General features: G+C 52.9%; 1 protein-coding gene across 8 annotated transcripts in view; it reads right to left on the bottom strand.

Moving 5' to 3' along the window:
• Window positions 1–10524: 10524 nt before the first annotated feature.
• The window catches only part of MOK (MOK protein kinase), a 47113-nt gene continuing 34075 nt past the window's right edge, over window positions 10525–23562 (bottom strand). For 3 of the 8 annotated variants that reach the window (XM_057488133.1, XM_036882056.2, XM_057488136.1), the window contains 8 exons: window positions 18239–18317; window positions 18061–18109; window positions 16377–16555; window positions 14451–14552; window positions 13336–13509; window positions 12689–12800; window positions 11134–11325; window positions 10525–11052 (listed from right to left, as the gene is read on the bottom strand). In XM_057488133.1, the coding sequence (XP_057344116.1) occupies window positions 10972–11052; window positions 11134–11325; window positions 12689–12800; window positions 13336–13509; window positions 14451–14552; window positions 16377–16555; window positions 18061–18109; window positions 18239–18317 (968 nt within the window). In that variant the 3' untranslated portion in view covers window positions 10525–10971. Of the gene's footprint in view, window positions 11053–11133; window positions 11326–11363; window positions 11664–12688; window positions 12801–13335; window positions 13510–14450; window positions 14553–16376; window positions 16556–18060; window positions 18110–18238; window positions 18318–23562 lie in introns of those variants that run through there. The other 5 variants (XM_057488135.1, XM_057488134.1, XM_036882058.2 and 2 more) reach the window with 4 other exon arrangements.

Raw genomic sequence — 23562 nt, 5'->3', positions numbered from 1 at the left:
TAATGCTGAAGTGCTTGGGGTTGGCCTCTGTATACTGACATTAAATAAATGTGTGACTGAACTGTAAATATAGGTAATTTTTAATAGTCATTTTCACATTTAAAAAACTTTAAAAATCTTAATTAACCAAAAAAGAAAGCTTGTAAGTGCTGTCAAATTAAGGGCCTTGTTAATGTTCATAGAACAAATAGCCACAGGTACTGCCGCCTTATTACTAATTCTGAGTTTCTCATAATAGAAACTTACTACGTGAAACGTTTGCTGTGGGTATTGAAGGTGTCGCCTTACGTGGCGCTCATCTACACCAAAGCTGACCTGGGGAGGGGGACGGTTGACTTTCAGCCGAGCCATCTCAGGCTCTGTTTAGTGAGGGTGCTGACATTCTGAAGTTGCCCTGGGCTGTGCCCTGGCTGGACAGCGCAGACTCAGTGCCCCAGCTGTGGGGCCAGCCGCCAGGAGGGCGGAGCACACGCTAGCAGGCTGCTATAGGAGCTCTTTTCCCAGCGAGATCGTTGTTTTCCTGCCCTTGATCTTGAAAAGTTTGCTTGAGGCTTTGTGATGGCTGTTGAGGGTGCCCTGCCTTGGACACGGGGCCCTGAGGCTCCACTGCGGAATGGCTTCCTAAGCAGGGCAGTGGGAGATGGTCCAGGGAGGGTGGGAAGAATTAGCGATTTACATTGTCCTGCTGTGAAGTGTCTCCTCACTCTGGCAGACGTGAGTGGTGTGAGCAGCACCCTGACGTCTTCATCCCTCAGGGCTTCAAGGCCGAAAGGTGCAGCTGAGCTGTCCTGAGACATAGCCCCTGGCAGGTCCCGTGCTCCTTAACTCCACGTCCTGCTGCTTTGTAAGACATCGAGCTTGGGGCCGGCCAGGCCTGGGGACCCCCCCTCCCAGCTGCCTCTCCTCCAGGTTGGCAGCATGCCTCAGGGGTGCCCAGGGGTCCAGAGTCTTCTGACTGCTGTCCCCCCGGCCTCCAGCACCCACGGGCCTCCTGCCCCAGGAGCAGTGGGTTCCTTGTTTCCTTAGAGCGAGTAGATGTTAAGTCCCAAATACTGCTAGGTTGGCAGAGTTTAAAAGGACACACACACGTTTTGATCTTTTAAAAATAACTAGTTTGTCCCTTCAAAAATACTGTTTTTCCTTTCTTCCCTTTGTGGCCGCCTGTCAGAAGAAACAGTTGATTCTGACCCAGTGAGTCTGGGAAGCGACAGAACATCTAGGGGCCCCCAGGGCGGTGGGTCAGGGCAAGGCAGGGTGCAGAATGGCGCTGGTGTTGGCAGCCTCTAAACCCGCCTCTTGTTTTGGGTGGGGCCTTCATGGGCAGATGCTCCTTAAAACGACCCAGCTAGGAAGGCATTCGCAAGACCTAGGGGGTCACCTCCTCCCGTCCCACAGAGCAGAGGGTTCTCAGAAGGGCCGTTACCTGGCTGTGTGACAAAGCCTTTTTCCCAGAGAGACCAGGTTGAGTGGCCAGAAAGCGTGCCACCTTCAGTGTGGCCAGTCATTGGCGGTCCCAGGCTGGCAAAGGGACATGGTCAGCCACCCAGCAGGAGCCAAGGCTCCGGGCGCACCACGAGCAGTGGGGCAGGGCAAGGCAGGGTGCAGAATGGCCTGGGGGTGGCCCAGGGAAGCAGAGCCCGGTGGCAGCCCTGCTGGGCAGGGAGGCTGTGCCACACCTCTGAACCTGGCCCATCCGACCCGGGGACTTCGGCCTCATGTGCCTCGGGATGAGGTGGCGGCTGCTGTGTCTTCCGCCTCGGGCAGCGGTCTGGGTAGTGTGAGTGGATTCCTGGGGCTGGGGCGGCGAGTACATCTGTAGGCAGAAGCGTGCCTGGTGGTACTTACCACTTTGGTGCCACCTGAAAGGGCATCACCTGACCTCGTGGCCTCCAAATGAGATGCAGTGATGGGGGGCCCGCTGCTGGGGGAATGAGCGGCTCTGTGGAGGCTGCCGGGATCGGAGGCCAGGCTGCCAGGGAGGCCGGCCCGGGTGGCCTCTGCAGCACTGCCCTTCCCCCCGGGCGCTCCCGCACCGGCTCGGGAGACGGGCTTTAGTCGGTCGGTCTGTTTGACGTCAGCCTGTCCCTGCCGGTGTACGGGTCACTTTTAGTTGGGGTGCGGAGGGTGACCTGAGGGAGTCAAGTGGCCAGGCTTTGAGGAAGGCCCGGGGGTGACTGGGTGAACCCACGGGCAGCCCAGACTTGCTGACCTCCCCCCACAACTGCCCTCTGGCGGCCTGAGGCCTCCGATCCCACAGCCAAGGCGAAGCGCTGGAGTCCGCTGAGATGGCCGCCACGTGCCCGAGGGGACTTCAGGACAAGGCCTATCTCTGACGTGGGTCCCTGTGACCCCCGCGGCCGCCTCCTGCCGTCAGGGTTGACGATCTCTGCAGTGCCCACCAGCACATGCACACCCTTTGTTGTAAATTGTTTTTTTAACCAAAATATTATTTTTCCCATGCATTCTTGTGAAACAAGGCTTATACTACTACCTGAGCATTACAAATCGTAACCAAGCCCAAAGTAAGAGCTGGAATATTCTATCAATCTGCAAATGAAATCTCTTGCAGGAATAAAATGGAAACTCTGGTGAGAACAGAGCAGCGTATTAAACAACTGGATTCAAGAATTGTCACTGTTTTGATAATAGGCTTCCTCCCTGGGGGGTGGCTGGTGTTCAGTCTTGGCTGGAGAAATCTTTTGCTTAATTGATATTTGTAAAGCTCTTAATTGCCAGCTGCCCGTGTCACCCCCAGCGACCATGCCGCTGACACCTGGGAGCAGGCGTTGCCCATCGATGCCTGTTCTTTGTTCGTTCCTCCCTGAGAAAAGTAACCAGGGAGGGTGCGGGGACAGCAAGACTGTCTCCCAGAGGAGGCGGCTGGGGCATTGGTCCCCGTGCTGCTGCCCACACCTTCAGGGGCCGTCTCCCCACAGCAGCCGTCCCCGGTGGGCCCCACTCCGTGCTTTGTGTCAAGGTGTCCAGCTGGGCTTCCTCTTCAGGAGTCGTCTGGAGCCCCGAGGAAGGGCTATAAGGCTGTGTTTTCTATCTGCTCTTTGATCTCCAATAAGGTTTCAACTAATGCACAGTTTATAGAAATGAGGGGACTTTTCACATTTAATTTTCTTTTGAATGGCTGTGTTTTCCCCACTGCCTCCACTGTCCTTCACAGCAAAACAGTTCCATCTTCAAGAAGAGAACAGGTATCAGGTCAGCATCCCATTGACCACAGGCCAGACAGGGTCCTCGCCCGGGTGCTGGGTGCTGGACCCCAGGGCTCAGGCCCCGGCCCTCCTTACCTGGGGAGTTAGGCAGGTAGGTGGTTCAGAGGGTGTCGCCCTCTCCTTACCTGCTGCTGACCTGGAAAGGCCTTGCCGAGTCCTTGTTTCAGACCCTTCCTCACCCCCACACCTGGACAGCCACAAACCCACACCTGTGCAGGATGCCCCAGCTCTGGAGCTCGTGTGCAAGGGCCCCTCGGGGGTGGGCTTGGGTAGTGCCAGAAATGGGGCTGAACTGCCGGTCCTTGTCCCGCCTCCCCGCCTACTCCCCTCTGCTCTGGTAGAGGGGCCCCTTGCCCAAGCACCCCAGGTCCTCAGGACCCCTCTGTGGCCAGGCTGAATAGCTCAGGCTGCCTCCTGGCTCAGCGCCTCAGGCCCGGGCCCCTGATTGGACCCCAGGGGCGCTCTGCTGTTCAGAGTCCGTGCTGAAGTAGTCCACCAGGGGAGACATCGTAAAGGCTGACCCTGTCAACCAAAGCCCAGTCCCCCGGATGCTTAGTGACCAAGGGTGCAAGTGTGGACCACAGAGGCTGGAAGGTGGGCCGAGGGTGGGCACTTGCTTGGATAACCTTCCATCTCTTTGAACGTGGGCCTCTGTGGACAGTAGGATGGCAGCGGGGGGTGGTTCTAGCTGGCTCCCCACTGCTGTCAAAACTGGGATTAGGGCTTTAGCCAACACAGACTGGGGAGTGGGTGTGTGTGTTGTGTACAGAAGCATGCAGGGGTGGGGGCGCTTCTCAGGGATAGGGAGATGGGCAGCCCGTAGAGGCAGTGTGTCCCCACTGACATCACATCAGGACCAGTGCCTGTGCCACCTCTGCCTTGGCACCCACCTACCCTTGGGACAAGGAAGGGGCCCAGTCGTCCAGGGCTGTCACTCAGAATTGGAAAAAGCCCATGGCAGGGGAGGCTGGGCTGGGACAGCCAGGCCTGTACGTCCACCGTGGCAGTCATGAGTGACCTGTGTGCGGCCCCTGAGCACTAGAAGTGTATCAAAGGCTTCAAAAAGAATGTAAAGTGTCAACAACAATTTTCACACTGATTACATGTTGAAATGATAACATGGGATATATTGGGTTAAATGATATATTAAAACTAATTTCAACTGTTTTTTAACTTAAATGTGTTACTGGCATGTCAATTCCTTGCTTACATGGCTTGTGTGGTCCTCGTGCTGGACGGTGCTGCGCTCAGAGCCTCCTCGGCACGTGGGGAACTGCGCTGCCCCAGGGTGGCGTCCCGGGGGCCAGAAGAGGGCCCGAGGGGCGGCCTCCCGGTCCCTGCCCCGCCCCGCCTGGGTCCTCGTTCTCCCTTTGCTTTTGCGTTGGGGGTAGGGGTGCCCGTCCCTCTTGGAGACCTGGCACGGTTCCTGGACATCCCTTAACGCTCGGAAAGCAGTCTCTTCAGCCCTCTCGGACTGTGTCTCCCTGTGAAGGCAGAGAATTCCCGTGGGGAAGGCGCTCCCCCAGGCTGTCCTGCCCAGTGGGGCCGAGGCGGGGCCGGCGGGAGCAGTGCGGGGCCGCCACCTCTTGCTGTGCAGGCCTCATCGCGGTGGGCTGAGGGGGGCGCGGAGCATTCTCCCCTAGAAGTCGGCACAGGTGGGGCCTTTTCAGCAGTGACTCCGGATACGAGGAAAAGAGCTCCTATAGATTCTGAGCGGGTCTGTTGCCTGCACAGCTCTCTGCTTCCTCATCTCGACTAGATGAACAGAGGCGGTTTTAAGGTTAGAGACTGGAGAGAAATGACTCGGAGAGGACAGGGCCCCTCCCCTGGGGTGTGGGCGAAGCCAAAGGTGGATTTCAGACTGTCACCCCTCCTTGGTATCAGCACAAGTCCAGCATGTGGAACCGCAGCCTGTTTGCGTAGAGTTGAAGGCTCGTCATGTATAAACAATACTAACAATTGAAGCATTTTTCAGGACAGCTTAGGAAGAAATTTGTGTTCAAAAAGCTGAAAATGTGTAGCTTCAGTGTTGCACTATTGTAACCTTAGACTTATTCTTAATAAGTGAATGCCAAACTCCGACTGACCACATGCATCCCAGTACTAAGTACAAAGAAATGCAAGGGCTCTTTGCCTTATGAGGTTAACCCCCTCAGGTTCATCTGAACTCGTGCCCTTGTTGCCAGAGGCCTCCCCCCTCAGTAAGCGCCGCCAGGAAGGGACAGACGTCCCCTTACTGTGCAGGAGGGACGCAGCCCCAACACCAGGCTGCCAGCACGCTGCAGCCAGGGGCGCACTGAGCTCTGTTCCACGCCTCCCCACCCCATGGCCCAGATTCTCCTTTCCTGACCCGCTGGCCCTGTACAGACGCTGGTGCTAGAGCCGCAGGGGTGCCACCATCACGTCACCCAACCAGAGAAAGGACCCCTGGAAAGGAGACTTTTAAAAAGTGCCGCTAAGCTCTGTCAGTGGAGGCTGAGGCTGGCCCTGGAGGGCAGGTGTGCAGTGCGGAGGGGCAGGTCGTGGCCCCGCCCCCTGGGAGCTGCCGCTCGCCTGGGGGCCACCCTGCTCACCACATTGCCCCCAAGCAGGGGGCCAAATTCAGTGGGTCCGATTAGTCAGGAATGTTATGCAATCCAGTAGGTGAAAAACGGAGGATTTGTTAAAACACTGGCTTCCAAACAAACAGAAATCTACCTTGATCATGTGAAATGGCTGGAGAAGTCTTTGCTGGATTAATGTGAACTGCTTTGTTTGCAGGGTGTATTGTCATCCCCAAACCAGACCAGGCCTCCGGGCGGAACTGTAGTGTAGCGACCCTACTACTGCTCGAAAATCCCGCCCCGCCAGCCGCAGGGAGGGGCCTCAGCGGACGCACGGAGCCGCGCTTCGGCTTCAGCCTCCGCCCCCGGCGGCCCACGCATGGCGGGAGGCAAGTCACCTGGCGGGGGGCAGGCGCAGGGCTCGCTGGGCACCCGAAGAAGTTTCCAGTTTTAAATCGTTCTTTTGGGGCTGCCATGAAAAATAAGAAGCCGGATTTTCTTGCTTTTTATTTTAAAATTCAGTGTAATTAAGATCTCATAAATACACACACACACACAGTGTAAAATAACATATTTCTTGGACAAGAAGTGCCCTTAAATTCAACTGTTAAAACCTGTACTTCACTCTGGTTTTGCACCGATTTTTTTTATACGTTTGGTGGTCAGAAGACAACCTGGAATGCAGTCATAATGAGAAAGTTGTTACTTTCTAACTTCAATATGAAATTCAGGAAAACATACTGCAATGACAAATTGTTTTTAAATTGTTTGCACTTAAAGTAGTTTAATGCTGTTAGAAAATCACTTTGAATATGACCATGCACGGTGGCTGCATGGCCCTCCAAGGTATGGCGTGAAGATACTCTTTCTAATCTGTTACATTTATTTTAATACTGTTGTTCCCAGTGCAGCCAACTCCGTGTTACATGTGTACATAATGTAATTCTGCTACTAGGGGAAATGGTCACTTCACTAGTAATTTTCACCATTTAAGAGTGGTATTTCTAATTCACAGAACAGTATTAAAACTATCTTGAATATACCATTTGCTTCTCTTTTGTTAAACTGGCTCCATTTTAATGTCCTTTTGAATGAATCTGGTGATGTGGAATCATGCTGTCAGTGCGCCGCCCACCAAAGCCCTCTCCGCAGCCCAGCCCGCAGAGGGTGCGGCCGTGTGGGACTGTGCTCACCTGCAGGGGGCTCTGGGCCCCTTCTCGCCGGTCCGCAGCCATTGGGGGCACGCGTGTGCGATACTGGGGGGTCAGAGACTCGTTCTTGCCTTGCTGCCTACAGCCCACGCATCCACCTTTTGTCATTGGAAACGCCTGTGGCCACGAACAGCTCGGTCCCTCTGGAGAGTGTGAAGGTGGTTTGCTAGCCACGCGGAGACGTGAAGCACCCAATGGAACTGCATGGGGTTTGGTCTGGTGGAAGCCAGCTCACGAGCAGCTGAGCAGAGGCCACCCCGAGTGGGCTCGAGGGGGTTTTAGAACGGCAACCCTGGGCAGCTGCCACAAGGAAGAAATGTTTCTCAGCTTAAAAACTCATGCCCAGTGGGACCCTTGGAAGACTTGCTGCTTTGGTGGCGCTGCGTCATGAAGTCTCTGAGACACGTCTCTCTCAGCGATCGCATTGAATCAGACACGTCTGCATGACTTCAGGTAGAAGCCTGAGCACACACCTTTCATTTTCACCCTTCGTGGGACTCAGCAACAGGGCAATGTTGCTGTTTCCAGAAAAGTCTCATCGGCCTTGGTCTCGGCTTCGCTCTCCGCGGAGAGGTCAGTTACAGCTGAGTCCTGGCCTGGCCACCACAGGCCAGGAGGGCCGCTCCTCTCGGAGGCTCCAGTGGCTTGCTCACAGTGCGATGGACACACCACAAAATACTAAGACACCTACTGCTTTAAGTGAAAGAACCAGAATCTATGTAAAGTACACATTCAGAATGACCTCTAATTCATATTAAAATGCAATGTTAGCACATTTTAGATAGTTTGATATTTGGTGTTTCTGCCTTTTTAGGTGTTGTAAGTTACACGGAAAACCCAATCCATGCAGGTCCAAGAGACAGACGAGGAGGCCACACATATTTCTGGAGATCACAAAGGGCTGCCTCTGAAAATCAAGTCCAGAATTCGGGATCTCACGGCCTCTTGGATCGTCTATTTGTAGGAAGTGGAGGTGGGCACCTGCCAGGCCCCAGGACAGTGATGCGGGTGAAAATCCAAGTACAGTTTGGCCATGGCTTCCTCTGGCCAAGGTCTGCGTTGTGCCAGGTGGACACTCCTGGCTCTGCCCTCCACCGCTCGCCCCTCGCTCAGGCTCTGGAAGGCAGTATGCAGCCGACCCCCTGCACTGATGCTGTGGGGTGTCCCAGTTTTCTGCAGGTGCCTCTGTGCTAGGAACACTACGTGGCTCTGTTCCCAAGACTGGTCCCTGGCCAAGTGGGCCAAGAGGGCTCCCCAATCAAAAGCCCCCCAGCCACCACCACCTCTGTGGACACTCAGCACTCGGCAGGCCCTGGACAGACAGCCTCACTCAGAAGCTGTGGAGGCCGTGGACATTAGCGCCAGCACACCTGGTCCGGTTTTTGCTTTTCCTTTCTTCCTTGAGCTTTGTGTCGGAGTTGGCGAGTGCGTGCTTCCCTCCTGGAGAGGCCTTAGCAGAGTCGAGGGAGGCGGGCACTCCAGGGAGCTCTGGGCGGCGAGCTCGTGTGTGGCTTGGCTTGGGCCAACACGCCCCTGGCCTAGGCACCCTCACGCCGGCAGTGTTTCTGCTCCGTGAGCTGGTTCACATAACACCGCCAGAGCTGGGATCCTTGCACGGAGGGCCTGCTCACCACCTCTGCCCAGACAGCACACCAGGCCCACACAGCGAGGGAAGCAGCCAGGCTGGTGTGCTTCTGCCCTGGGTGTTCCTCTGGTTGAGATCAGGAGGGTGTGGTGGGTGGAGGAGCCGGGCTGGGCACTTGGCAGGTGCCTGTAAACACTGTGGAATGAGTGAATTTGGCAGGATGGTGCAGCGGTGGTGAGACTGGCTGCTTCCCTTCCGGATTTCTGTGGCGACGAGTCAAGTGCTTCAGGAGCCACTCAATAGTTGCCCAGAAAGGCTTAAATGGCCTTGTCGCCTTTGAGTCTTGCCAATTTGGAGTGGGCAGAGCCCCCACCAGTGCTCTGGCAGCCGGCCCAGGTGACCATCTGTGCCCTCGCAGGCCAGGCCGATGGAGACCAGGCGCAGAGCTCTGGGAGCCACGTCGTCTGGCAGGTGGCTGGCTCCCCTGCGCCCGGCAGGTGTGGGAGCTGTGCTTGGAGATGAGCTTTTTCTGCCCCCCAAGTCCACGGGCACACGGATTTACCCTTGCAAGGATGATGTGCAAGTCACGCTGAAGGCCCAGGAGCCCTGTGCTGCTCGGTGGGGGCAGGTGGGCGGCCGGGACTGGCACTGCCCACGGCAGGCCTGCTGGAGCTGCCATGTGGGCTCTGGTGGGGCTGCCTGGCGGGAGGCCCTGCTGGGCTGGGCGGTGGGCCAAGCTCCACACTGCTGAGAGTGTTGATTCCCAAGACCAACGTGAAAGTGAAGGGCCTTGTTTGGTAGACAGGGCAGGCCCCCGAGCACACAGCCCTGCCAGCCCGCCACTGGGAGGGATGCATTTGCTTTCTCAAAAAGGCACATGGAAGAACTTCAAAGATTCTTCCTTCGAATTTTATACAAAGGAGGTAACAAGTTTCCTGAACACACAAATACCCCTCAGCCCTTTGGTGTGCCCCTGGAGCCTGTGCTTATGGACAGCGCCCCCTCTTCAGGCCCACACCCCCACTCTGCCTCACTGGCCCCTCCTCCCACTGGGCCACAGTGCCCCTGTTGCTGGTCTCCTCCTGGTCCGTGAAACTGCCCCGGGTTCCCAGTGACTTGGAATTACCAGGCCAGGCTTTCTGCAAGACAGGATGGCACCTTCCTGCTCCCCAGTGCCACTTCCACAATGGGGCATCCCTGAGGCCCTGCCAGGGTCTCAAATGGGTTCAAAAAGAAGCTCTTTCTAACCCCTCCCCCTGTGCACCCAGCTTGGACCGTCACCTTAAGCCTCATTCCTGGCCTGCTCTGCCCAACAGCCAACCCACAGGTCTCCTTCCTACTCCTCAGCTGGCTGCAGTAACCCACTGGGTCCTGCTGTCTGCCCTGGGGCTGCAGCGGGCACTCTCCCTGGCCCAGCCGTCCTGTTGCTCCTGGGTCAGCATCTCCACCTGTTAGGGTGCAGAGGCGACTGCCACTGGAGAGCACATGAAGAATGTCACAGACGGGTCCCGAGAGGAGAGGGACAAGACTGAAGCTGATGTAGGAAACGGGCTTTATGTTTAAGTTGGAGAAGATAAAAGGAAGGACCCGCCCACTAGCAGGTCACATTCCAAGCCAGAAAGAGGCTCCCCTGCCCTCAGGGAATCAGGTCCTTTTTGGGCCCAACTGATGGCTGGCTCCCCAGAAATGAGCTCAGCACCACAGGAAGCTGCCTTCTGTACTCAAAGGAGGAAGCTGGGCCCAGGAGCTGCAGTGTCAGGCCCCAAAGCCGAGTGCCGCGCCTGCCACAGCCCTGGAGCCGCCAGCACAGGCCTGGGCTTCCTCAGGGGCTCGGCTCTGCCTGGGAACAAAAGCAAACCACACCGAGGTAGTTCCCCAAAGATCTACCTCCTAATGCGCTCATAAAACGTATGTAAAGGAACCAAGAGGCAGGACACGTGTTTAAGTCAGAAGATATAAAATAGTGTGACTGTTAGCTTATTCTTTAATAGAAACCAGGGGCTCCAACAGCAGCATTTGTAAGCTGCAACTGGCAATGTAGTAAAAGCACAGCATGCAGGGCCCACAGGGAAACCACGTCTAAATAATACATAATGTAAATTCTAATTTCTGTTCTGATTCATATACAAAATTACAAACTATTCCCTGCCCCAAATTCTTAGGTTATGAAAATGAAATAAAACCCCAGAATGAGGTGGTCTTACAAATGTATTTGACCGGTGCAGACAGCAGAGCTGCTCTCGGGGAGCAAGTACCCGTGGGCTCGTGGCTGCAGGTCAAGTGGGCGTGCCTGGTCTGCGGGGCAGCGCGCTGGGACACCAGGCCTCTCCCTGGAGCGCATCCCCGCCTTAGACGCCATACGCCGGGCCGGCCGGGCTCGAGCTGCGGCAGGTGAGGGGGCGTGGGGCTCAGCATCCTCCGCCCTTCCTTTCCAGCGTGGGCAGGCGACACTGTTTCAGGTTAGGCTTTATGTCTTTCTGCATATCTGCCTGTTAAAGAAAACCACGGCGCGTGAGTGCAGGCCAGGACGGGCAGGGGGCAGCTCGCTGACGGGGGCGGAGCCGGGCTACCTTCTGCTTTGTGCCAGCACACTGCAGGGGTCTCGGCCCCGGGGCCTGCCCGTTCCCTCCGGGTCCGAACACGGACTGCGGCGCCGGGCTGGAGTACGCGGACAGTTTAGTCACCCCCGAAAGCTTAAGTTTGGGCAGTTCCTTTAGGTAGGCCGGTCCTGGTCTCCTGGTCAGGGCCTCTTGCTTTAGGGGCTGTTTGTTAAAACAAAACACAGGTCTGCTGAACACACGACGGCGCCCCCTTTCCGGAGACCAGGGAACGGGTTTCTGTGCACTGACGCCCAATACAGCTGACTTCCGGACCCTAAGACATGGCCACACGGCGGCTACACAGCACACCCCCGTGGCCAGCCGCTCAGAAGTGAGGTGGCCGCTCGCTAGAACTCTACACGCCCCCGTCCCTCCGGGCAGCCACTGCGCCGGCCGACAGGTGACACCCGACTTGGCCCGGACGAAGGCAGAGGCTGTGGCGACACCGACGTGACAACTCCCCGAGGTCGGCCGGATCGGCCCGCCGCCTGCTTGTGTGGCTGGGGCCCGAAGAATGGTTTTACATTTTTTATTAGTTGAAAAAAATTATATGAAATTTGTCAAATTTCAGTGCCCAGAGTTTTACCGGAGCACAGCCCGACCGTGCACTTACACCCCAGCACGGCCCCAGAGAAGAGGGGGCCACTGTGACAGGGAACCCAGGCCCGCAAGGCCTCAGGTGCCCCCAAGCGGCCCTCAGACAGGTTGGGGCCTTCGTGGGGCTGGCAGGAGTGACACGTTCGGACACCTGCGCTGCAGGGAGAGGAGGCCGAGCACGGGCAGCAGTTGGGAGGCAACATGCGGCGGCTCAGGGGCTCCCGAGCTGCTGAAAGGAAGCTGCCTCCGTGCTTGCTGGGAAGGCGCGGGGAGACGCAGGGAGTCAGGTGTGGGCAGGATCGCCCCTTAGACAGCCAAGTGGAACCACCCAGCAAACGGCGGGACACGAGTGCGGAATTCTAGAACGCAGCCTGGCTGCACGTCCATCCGCGTCCTCAGCTCCGGGCACGTGACCCCCCCCCCCCCACGAACGCTGCGCTGACTGGTGGGAGGGGGCCAGCCCGGAACGTGCAAGTGGTGGCACCGAGCACACGGGGCCGGGCAAGCGGCACCGCCACAAGAGGTGCCCTTTTCCACCGGGAAGTGTGCGGACAGAGCGCCCACCGGGTGGGGGGCTAGGCGGCGAGAGGCCGTGGCTGCCCGGGCGGGCCAAGCCCCCCGATAGGCTCGGCCGACGGGGCACGGCCAGGCGACGTCCGCAGAGCGCCCGGGCACAGACCCCGCACCGGCACGGGGAGGAGTCCTACCTCGCCTGCGCACCCGGGATGTCCTTGACCCTTAGGAGTGGGGCAGAACGGGCGGAGCCCTCGGAGGGGATCCCGCCCCCCGCACAGCGCCGGCCTCCCCCGCGGGGCGCCCTAGCGGGGCAGACGCAGCTGCCTCGGCCGCCACAGGGGGCGCCCTGCTCAGGGAGACGCGGGCCACCCCGCTACTGGGGCCCATTTCCAGCCCGCTGACCTCCCAGTACCTGCGTTCCGCCGTCGTTCCAAACCGGGCAGTTGTTCTGCAGTTCGGACGCCACAGGGCGCCCTGGGAGGAAAGCTTTTCTGCGGCCGCCCAGAGCCTGCCTTTCAGCTGCCCTGCGGGGGACGGAGGGAGAAGGGCGGCCCCCGCTGAGGACCCGCACAGCCACTAGCGCGGGCGTCTGCGGTGTCTCCGCACTGTCAGTGCGCCGTCCCACGAACTGCCACAGGAGCCGTTTCTCCTTTTCTGTCTCCGCGGGCAGCCCCTGGGCCGCACGAATGAACCGCGGGCACTGCCCTGCGGCCGCCCGCGCCCGCCCAGCCACCTGAGGCTTGGGTCGGACTTCACCCCCACAGTCACAGATGCCCTCGGGGCAGGTGCTGCAATGCCAGGTGCCATCCACCGGGCCTCCAACCTGACAGCGATCTACCGGTTTACACTGACGCCCACCAGGCTCCCCCCAAGTCTTAACCGGAGCGTTGGCTTGGGGACAGAGCGGCCACAGAGCCGCCGGAAGTTTAGCGTGGGGCCGCCAACAGCCTCCCTGGGGAGGCCGACCTGATCTGAGCGGCCGGGTTCGAGGAGGCCCCGCCCCGCTGGCGCGCTGTTGTTCGAACCACTTGCCCCTCGCGGGCGGCGCGGTGTGCCTACCTCTGCTCCTGGAAGTAGGGATGCTGCAGGGCCTGGTGGGCAGTGATTCTGTCATCGGGATCATAGGCCACCATTGCGTGCAGGAGGGAGAGGCATTGCGGGGACAAGTTGTCTGTCAGTAGGGGTATTCCTGATCCCTTTTTAAAAGGAAAATCAAAACTCATAGCTCTCGACCTGTATTAAAAGCCCAATGATAATAAAGATCACGCCATTATTTAGAGCACGTGGCCGGCCCCTCACCATGACTCTCCAGGGGCCTGTGCTGAAGGCAGCTGCGTGTGATCTAAGAGTGGGGCATGACTGTGCAACTGCCCAAACCCGTGGTGCGTACGACACAGGGGTTCCCCCTTGTGTAAGCTGTGGGCTCTGGGTGGTGATGGTGCAGCCCTGTAGGCCTGTCAGTCATAGCAGCTGTACCACTTTGGTGCCATGCTGACGGCGCGGGGCTGGGCCTGGGCCGGGCAGGAGCACTGGGACATCTCTGTGCTTTCTGCTCACTTTTGCTGTGAACCTAAAACTGGTCTAAGAAATAAAGCCCATTTTTTTAAAGTGTGTGTGGGGTGTCACCAAATCTATTATGTTATCAATGTCAGAAAACTTTTCCTCGAAAAGACTAATAGCACATTCCCACCTGAGAAGAATCAAATGAAGTTTAAAGAAAGAAAAAGAACCCCAAATAGCTGTCATGCCCTTACGTTTGAGGGCCTAGGAGCTGCCGGGTGCTGTGACCCCCAGCCCACAGGGCTTTCCTGCCGAGGCCCCCACTCCCTGCCTCAGCTTTGACCCAAACAACCTGATAAGGCTGGCCTGGGTGTCAGTGGGTGGTGGCTGCACAGGGTCCTCACTGCATAGCCCCTGAGCCTGGGTAGCCTGTTTAATATTCAGGGGTCTAACCTGACTGCTGGGCCCTCAGGGGACTAAGGCCTCTTTTGGGGAGCCTGAGGAAAGTACCCCTCTCGGCAGGTCCTTGGGGGTGGCAGTTCTGAGTAGCAATGGCACTGGCACCTGAGGTGGACTGAGGGGCTGCAGGGGTAACAGATGCCACCTAGCCAGCCTTCAGCCCACTGCTGCCGCCAGGCCCAGGAGGTGCGGGGCAGGCCCACATGGACTCTTACTGTTTGAACTTGGTGAGGGTCTTCTCAGCAGGTGTGCCAATGACGTCGTGGATCTTTGAGATCTGGTCCAGCTCACTGGCTCCAGGGAAGAGAGGCTGCAGACTGGAAGTATGCAACAAGGAGCTGCGGTTAGGACGAGAGGGTCCTATTCACCCTGGGCAGTCAGCCTCCCTCTGCTGGGTGGCTCGCTCCCGGGAAACCCAGGGACACAATCCCACCTGCACGGTAATCCTCATTGCTAAGGGATCTCCAATCCCCCTTCTGTTTGGGCCTATTTCCGATTTACCAAGGTAGGTGTCTTGCTAAGAGACAGCCACATTCTCTCTGTACTCGAGAGGCTCGCAGTAAAATGTGAAAGCTCATATGTAACCTCCCCAGTGGGCCTCCTGACAGTCCACAGGAGTTTTGTGGATGAAAATTCAAAGTAGGTCAGGTCAGGTTTTGTTGACAAATGAATTCCAAGAAACTCTTTGGTTTTCAGAGCTTCTATGGATTTTGGAATTGTGAATAAAAGATCTCAGGCTTATGAGAAGAAAACATATCCTATCCTTCTCAACAACACGGATGGAGCTGGAGGGTATTATGCTCAGTGAAATAAGCCAGGCGGAGAAAGACAAGTACCAAATGATTTCCCTTATTTGTGGAGTATGGGGGGGACTTGATAATATGGGTGAATGTAGTAACCACAATGTTGCTCATGTGAAACCTTCATAAGAGTGTATATCAATGATACCTTAATAAATAAACAAACAAATAAACAAATAAATAGGTCTCAGGCTTATATAAATTTAGGTCATATTACATGCCACAAAGAAGACTTGAAAAACATAGGTCTGGTAGGAAGACTGTCAATACCCTATGGCCACCGGAGAGAAGAGGAAAACACAGGTGAGCAGGACACAGCTCTGAGGTGGGGGCACTGGGGTGGCAAAGCACAGCATGCTTTACCCGTGGGTTCCCCACAGGGTACCCTACATTCTGATCTGATGCCAGCAGCCATCATACCCAAATTAATGCAAAGGATTTAGCACACAAGTAAGGACTGTCTGTTGGTACTTTCAGCTTCACTGAAGTTGCCAGTCAGCTTTCCAAAAACAACAGATTATCAATGTGAATGATCTAGAGTCAAAGGGTGTATCCTGAGGTGCACATATGTCTCTAATTATGAGGTGGTCAGCTGAGTGGGTGGGAGCAGACAACTACGTGGGGTCCTGCTGTTCCGAGGCCTGTCCCCCAGATGCTGAATTCACCCAAATGTCTTTAAAGGTCCACCACGAGCAGAGGCTGCTGCCCCACCCTTTCTGTGGGCTTCTTCAGCCTGACCCCCCACCCACCTCTGAATGGGACAAGCCCACCCTTCCTTCTCGGCAGGCCACCGCTCTGCCCAGTGGTGGAGCCCAAAGCCTGGGGGTGGGAGGCCGGGAAGGAGCATTAGGACGAGGGCTTCTAGAACCCCGCTGTGCCAGCACGTGGCTCATCCTCACACCTGTGGCCAAGGCATCCTACCGGATGTGACTGTACCTCTTAGGGTAGGCCCCAGGAGGCTCCCGGCCACCCCTCCCTGTGGCAGGCCCCGCAGGGGGCAGTAAGCACGTTTCCACTCTGTTTCTGAACTCGGGAGGCCATCACTTCACTGAAGCCTACTGAAGAGCCCCACCGACCCAGGGCTGAGATGGGCCAGTAGGAAAGGAGTGACCAGTGGTGTGCTGTGCTCCATGCCAAGCAAAAGCAAGGAAAAGCATTTGACAAAAAGTAAAATGAAAGCCTAGTACACTTTCTGTTATGTTAAAAAAGTCTTATCACAAAAATGACCGTAAAATCTTTACTGTAAAGGAAGGCACTGGCCTGAGGCCTCGCCGTGTGGCCTGCCTTAGGGCATTCACACATGAGCGGGGATCCGCAGACAGACGGCCACCTCAGCCCAACCTGCTGATCTCGTAGAGCACACAGCCAGCGCTCCACAGGTCCATCTTGTAAGTGTAGAACCCGTCAGTCAGGAGGCACTCTGGGGCCCGGTACCAGCGGGTGGAGATGTACTCTGTGTATGGCTGCTTGGAATAGACACTCCGGCACGACCCGAAGTCCCCCAACTTCAGGACATCCTGCTGCAGGGGGAGAAAAGCAGGGACAGATTCACCTCATCAGGCAACTGCTGTAAAACAAACCATCTCAAGTATTTATGCACTAGCGGGAAAAGGACCAGCATCTAAACTCGCTGGTAAAACACAAATGACAGGCTTCACAAGCACCTGAAAGTGATTCTAACAGATGCGCAAGTAGCGTTTCCAGTCAGTGGAATCCGTTTGTAAATATTCTGGCTATGTTTTACAAATATTTCCAAACGTCTACAGGTTTTGGGAAATTTTAAGTCACAGTGTGAGTCATGAATGAATTTTACATCACCGTTGTACGCCCTATTATGCCTCAAACTTCCCTGTGTCGGCCACTGGAGGTCGGGGAGAGCAGGTTCAGGGGGCCAGCTCACACCCACGGCTCTTCAGAGGGTCACACCGACCAGGCATCTGGGTTGGAGATATTTCTTCAGTGTTCTCTATGCCTCACATTCAGGTAGTAAAATAGAGGCTGGCCATGAATTTGAAGCCTCTGACACTTACAACTATAGCAAATATTAAGCACAGCACATTTCCCAGCCAGGTTATCAAGAAACCTCACTCTGATGGTTATTTACCTCCATCACCATTACCCAACATATCATATTGGACTTCCAACAAAAATCATAAGGCATGTTAAAAAGCAAGAGAAAACAGCCTGAAGACACAAAGCGAGCATCAGAACAGATTCAAGTATGGCACAGACTTTAGAATTACCAGACAGGGAATTTAAAATGACTACGGTTACTTTGTTAAGTGCTCTAATGGAAAAAGTCAATGACACGCAGGTTCAGGTGGGAAATGTAAGTGGAGAGATGAAAATCCTAAGAAAGACTCAAAAAAGAGAGAAAGAATGGCAAAAACAGACCAGAACACCCAAGACCTGTGAGATGACTTCAAAAGCTGCGGCACACATACCACAAAATGGACAGATCTCAGCAGAAAGACGCGGAAGAATCCAGACCAAAAAGAGTGTGTGCTATGGAATTCCATTTATATAACATTCTAGAAAACACAAACTAATTTATGTTGACAGAAAGCCAGGCTTTGCTGAAGAACAAGGAGCAGGGAAGGAGGGAAGGAGGAAATTCTGGCGTGAAGGATTTGTTCATTAATTTGATAATGATGGTTTCATGGGTGTATACAAATGCCAAACTTATCAAATTGTATACTTTAAACATGTATAAGTTTAAGTGGCTCTGGAGTGAGACAGACCTGAGCTCAAATCCTGCCTCTTCAACTTTTGTATTTAGAGTGTTTAGGACGATAAACTAAATGAAGTTTACTTTTGTATATAGCATGAGAAGGGGCCTAAGACTATTTTCTACCAGATGTAGTTATGTTGATGGCATTTCATTAAATGAACCATTTTTCCAAACTGGGAAAAGAAACTATAACAAACATGGTACTCAACTATCTGGTACCGAAAGCATAACCAATGGCAAGTTTGTATATTTTACCTTTATTCTGATACCAATTTTTCATATAAAAGTTCTTACCTTTATTAATATATTTTCTGGTTTTACATCTCTGTGAAATATTCCATTTCTGCATTCAATATAAAAGGAAAGATAGAATTAATAGTACCTCATTTGTTAAAATTCTTTTACCTTGCCTTTTGAATGACTGTTACTCCGTTTTATTCATTTGAGATCCGCCAAGTGCCCCAGAGCATACCTGTGCATATGGTCAAGGGATTTACATAACTGGTACATATAGTGCATGATTTTTTTCCCCGATAATCGCTGTCTTCTCCCTATGCAATCAAGGAAATAGCCAAATATGGTTACCAATGGTACTATGGTACCCTAGTTTTTGAAATAAAAAAATAGAATCCAATTTTATTTAATGATGTGAGAAAATCTAACCTCCTCTGGAAAATAACCTGAAGTAGTTCTAGGAAATATGGAGCATATTAGACCACTTAAGATCCTACCTACTGGCAGGATTTCATTTAAAATCACACAGCACCAGCTGTCTGACTGCCTTGGGAAAGTGCTGAGTAATGACCATCAGGGGGGCTTGTCTGGTGAACCTGACACAAGCCTCAAGGTGGCCTCGAGGACGTTCTCCCTCAAACTGTTGATTATGAAAAGGGAGGAGTCATCTGAAAGTCCAGTGTTTTCCTTGGCTTCCTGTCTAGGTGGCTATGTCCATTTTAAAGGGGATGACAGATCACCGTTCAACAGAAGTTCCTTTTTTAATCCAAGAAGACCAATGGCTGCTCTGTGCTTCATGAGTCACTCTCTTCTCTGCTGGAAGGCAGTTCCCCCAGCGCCCAGCCATGCACCCTGTTCTCTGGGATCCTTGTTCCAGAAGATGTCACATTTTACTTGATTTTAATTTCAAAAACATGTGTTTTTAAGTAAGCTTTAAATCTGCAAAATAACCATTCCCACCTAACAATTCAAAAAACCTATTTCCCCTCCATGTGAATACAAGTATCTCATTTGACATATTTGGCTTTAAGTTTGCTATTTCTGTTCACAAATAAATTTACTATTTTTCTCACATAACTTAAGAATGTTTATAACATGTTAATGAAAAGTAATTTGAATTATAAAATATCTAAGTGCAATTAACTTCTTGTAATACTATAATCTTTTAATTTTGTTTCATGTAATTTATCATCCATTTTCTAGAATTTAAATTAAAAGTATTAAACTAAGTTTTTGTCAGCTTTCCCTAGTTTGAGGAATTCTAGAATTTTATTAAATCTGTGTCTGTATAAAGGTGAAAAGAAAGGCAAATTTCCATTCTCTTGTCACATGTGCAGCGCATGAACTTCCTGAAGGTCAGTGGTCATCCTGCAGGGGGTGCTCACTGCCCACTGAATTAGTCTGACCCCTTCCCTCCTATCACAGGGGCTCCCAGGCTCCAGGGAATCCCCTGGCAGCTTGTGAAGACACAGAAGGCCCCCCCATTTGGCCCCCAGGCATTTCTGGTTCAGCAGGTCTGCAGTGGGGTCCCCAAAGTCGCCTTTCTAATAAGTTCCCAGGAGTGGCTACCAGGCCTGGGTCCTCACTTTGAGAACTATGCCCTGTCACAGCCCTCATTTATCGAATGTTCCAGCCAAATTCACTGGTGGGTGCCTCCGCATATGCTCCGAAAGCTCTCTTCACACGCTTATTCATGCTGTCCTATTCCTAGGAGCACCCTTCCCAGCCATGTTCCCACATCTATATCTTCCTTACAGCCAGCCTACAGTGGTCATTACAGTCATCTGAACTTGAACTCAGGAAAGGTGGAATCCTTTAGGAAAAGTCTAATCCATCCAGTCTCCATACTCACCTAAGGGTCTTGATTCTAAGGCCCGAACCCAAACCTAATGAATCACAAATCTGGACACACAGGCCAAGAATCTGCATTTCCCAGCTGCCCTATGACCCCGGTGTAAGAACCCTCTCTTTGGATGCCGGCCCTTCCTTTCCTCCTTGGCCCCCATTATTTGTAGTCCTGGGAGTAAGGGCATGGCTCTCCCCTCCCCCTCTGCAAGAATCCTCGCCCACATGAGGGGGCTGCTGATGGGGCAGACCGTCCACTCTCCACAAGTTTTTCCAAAACAAGATCCTATCTCTCCAGGCCTGAGATTGTATCTGGTTCCCACTGGATTCTTGTTTTCAAACATCTTGAAAGAAGTAAACATAATACAGTGAATAAGCCACTCACAAGTTCCCTGTGTGACCCTCTACTGAATGTCTGCAGACCACAAACAGTATTTCCCTGTCTCAACCTATTTATCTCAACCAAGTTAATTTTTACAAGTTAGTTCTTACCAAATATCCTCATTAAGGTGATTCTAAAGAATTTCACATAAAATACTAGCAATGTAAAAAGATTTTAAGGGACCACATGATAAACTGTGGCGTTCATCGTCAGCACTAACTGACGGAATACGGCTGACAGCGTAGCTTGCCCTGTAACAGAATATCCAGCACACAACGCTTCCCACAAGAGAGCTGTCCTCAGGCATGTGCCTGGTTTGCCTCGTGAAGCCTGGAAGTGTACGCCGGTCCACCATGGTGCAGCCAAATGGCCCCCACGTACACTTGGCCCAGGGGCTGTGCGCTGCAGCCTCCGTGTATGCTGCATATGCACTGTACACTGGGTGGGCACATGCCTGCCCCTGGCATTTTCCAAAGGAGAGCCTTGCATCATAGCCCACAGTTCTGAGAGCTTAGAAATCCTGACCTGCAGAAGGTAGCAGGTGGGATGTCAGACTCAGGTGGAGCCCTCTCCCATCAACCATGGCAAAACTCAAGGATAACATCCTCTCAGGTGTGCTCTCTGAAGCTGGCTCATCTCAGGCAAGTGCTATAACTTCTTTAAAATTCAATTTCCTCATCTCTAAAAGGGAGTTGAGCACACAGAATTGGGAAGATCGAAGGCAGTAACAGAGCAGCATAAATGGTAAAGTTGTAGTAATAATAATGAGAGCAACCAATATTTACTGAGAACCATGCAATCCAGGCACTGCTGTCAGCACTGCACACGCTGAGAGTCAGACACTATGGCCACCCCACGGCACAGACGAGGACAAAGACACAGAGAGACTAACCGGGACCCACCATCATTAAATATGCATGATGTGGGAGATTTGTGCTATGCCAATACAGCCCAGCTGGGCCCATGCTTCCCAGAAGCACCAGCCTTAAAACTAAAGGATAGAAATGGTAAGGAAGAAGTGAAATTGTCACTATTTGCAGATGACATGATACCTCATATAGACAACCCTAAAGAGTCCACCAAAAAATTATTAGAACCAATAAATGAATTCAGTAAAGTTGCAGGATACAAAATCAATATAAAGAAATCTGTTGAATTTCTATATACTAATAATGAATAACAGAAAGAGAATTAAGAAAACAATCCCATTTACACTTGCATCAAAAAAAAATCCTAGGAACAAATTTAACCAAGGAGGTGAAAGACTTGAAAAATGTAAGAAACTATACTCTGAAAACTATGATACTAATGAAAGAAATTGAAGATGAACAAATAAATGGAAAGATATTCCATTCTCATGGATTAGAAGTTAATATTGTTGAAATGTCTATATCCAGAGCAGATTCAGTGCAATCCCCTTCAAAATACCAATGGGAGGGGCGGAAGATGGCGGCGTGAGTAGAGCAGCGGAAATCTCCTCCTAAAACCACATATATCTATGAAAATAAAACAAAGACAACTCTTCCTAGAATAAAGACCAGAGGACACAGGACAATATCCAGACCACATCCACACCTGAGAGAACCCAGCGCCTCGCGAAGGGGGTGAGATACAAGCCCCGGCCCCGCGGGAGCCGAGCGCCCCTCCCCCCAGCTCCCGGCGGGAGAAGAGCAGGCAGAGCGGGAGGGAGACGGAGCCCAGGGCTGCCGAGCACCCAGCCCCAGCCATCCGGGCCAGAGTGCAGGGCCCTCGATACTGGGAAAACAGGGCAGCAAGAACAGTGAGCAGGCACTGGAGGCTGGGCGACAGAGGACATAAGAAAAGCGCGCGACCATTTTTTTTTTTTTTTGCTTTTTTGCTGCTTTGTTTTGGCGAGCGCTTTTTGGAAGTCTTAAAGGGACAGGGACCCCAATACTAGGGAAACAGGGCAGAAAGACCGGTGAGCAGAGGCCTGAGGCTGGCACCGGAGAATAAAGAAAAACGAACGACCACCTTTTTTTTTTTTTTTAATTAAAAAAATTTTTTTTTTAATTAAAAAAATTTTTTTTCTTGTTTTTTTTTGTGGTCGTTGTTTTGTTTTGGCGGGTGCTTTTTGGAAGTCTTAAAGGGGCAGGGCGGGACACTTAATCCAGAGGTAGGGAATCCGGGATCTCTGGGCACCCTAACCCCTGGGCTGCAGGGAGCAGGGAGGCCCCTTACGGAGATAAATAGCCTCCCAGCAGCTCCTGCTCCAACGCGACTCCACCACTTTGGAGCAGCTGCCCGAGCCAGGCCACGCCCATAGCAACAGCGGAGATTAACTCCATAGCAGCCGGGCAGGAAGCAGAAACCCTATCTGCGCGCAGCTGCGCAGCACAAGCCACTAGAGGCCGCTGTTCTCCCAGGAGAGGAGGGCCACAAACCAACAAGAAAGGAAGTCCTTCCAGCCATCACTCGTCCCAGTTCTGCAGACAATTCCTATCACCATGAAAAGGCAAAGCTACAGGCAGACAAAGATCACAGAGACAACACCAGAGAAGGAGACAGACCTAACCAGTCTTCCTGACAAAGAATTCAAAATAAGAATCATAAACATGCTGACAGAGATGCAGAGAAATACGCAAGAAAAATGGGATGAAGTCCGGAAAGAGATCACAGATGCCAGAAAGGAGATCGCAGAAATGAAACAAACTCTGGAAGGGTTTATAAGCAGAATGGATAGAATGCAAGAGGCCATTGATGGAATTGAAATCAGAGAACAGGAACGCATAGAAGCTGACATAGAGAGAGACAAAAGGATCTCCAGGAATGAAACAATATTAAGAGAACTGTGTGACCAATCTAAAAGGAACAATATCCGTATTATAGGGGTCCCAGAAGAAGAAGAGAGAGGAAAAGAGAGGGAAAGTATCTTAGAAGAAATAACTGCTGAAAACTTCCCCACACTGGGGGAGGAAGTAATCAAACAGACCACGGAAATACACAGAACCCCCAACAGAAAGGATCCAAGAAGGGCAACACCAAGACACATAATAATTAAAATGGCAAAGATCAAGGACAAGGAAAGAGTGTTAAAGGCAGCTAGAGAGAAAAAGGTCACCTATAAAGGGAAACCCATCAGGCTAACGTCAGATTTCTCAACAGAAACCCTACAGGCCAGAAGAGAATGGCATGATATATTTAATACAATGAAACAGAAGGGCCTTGAACCAAGGATACTGTATCCAGCACGACTATCATTCAAATATGACGGTGGGATTAAACAATTCCCAGACAAACAAAAGCTGAGGGAATTTGCTTTCCACAAACCACCTCTACAGAACATCTTACAGGGACTGCTCTAGATGGGAGCACTC

The sequence above is a fragment of the Manis pentadactyla genome, chromosome 11 (genome assembly GCF_030020395.1).
Source record: "Manis pentadactyla isolate mManPen7 chromosome 11, mManPen7.hap1, whole genome shotgun sequence".
In the NCBI taxonomy this organism is placed as follows: domain Eukaryota; kingdom Metazoa; phylum Chordata; class Mammalia; order Pholidota; family Manidae; genus Manis; species Manis pentadactyla.
The sequence above is the reverse complement of the archived record's forward strand: the minus strand, read 5'-3'. Positions and strand labels throughout refer to the sequence as shown.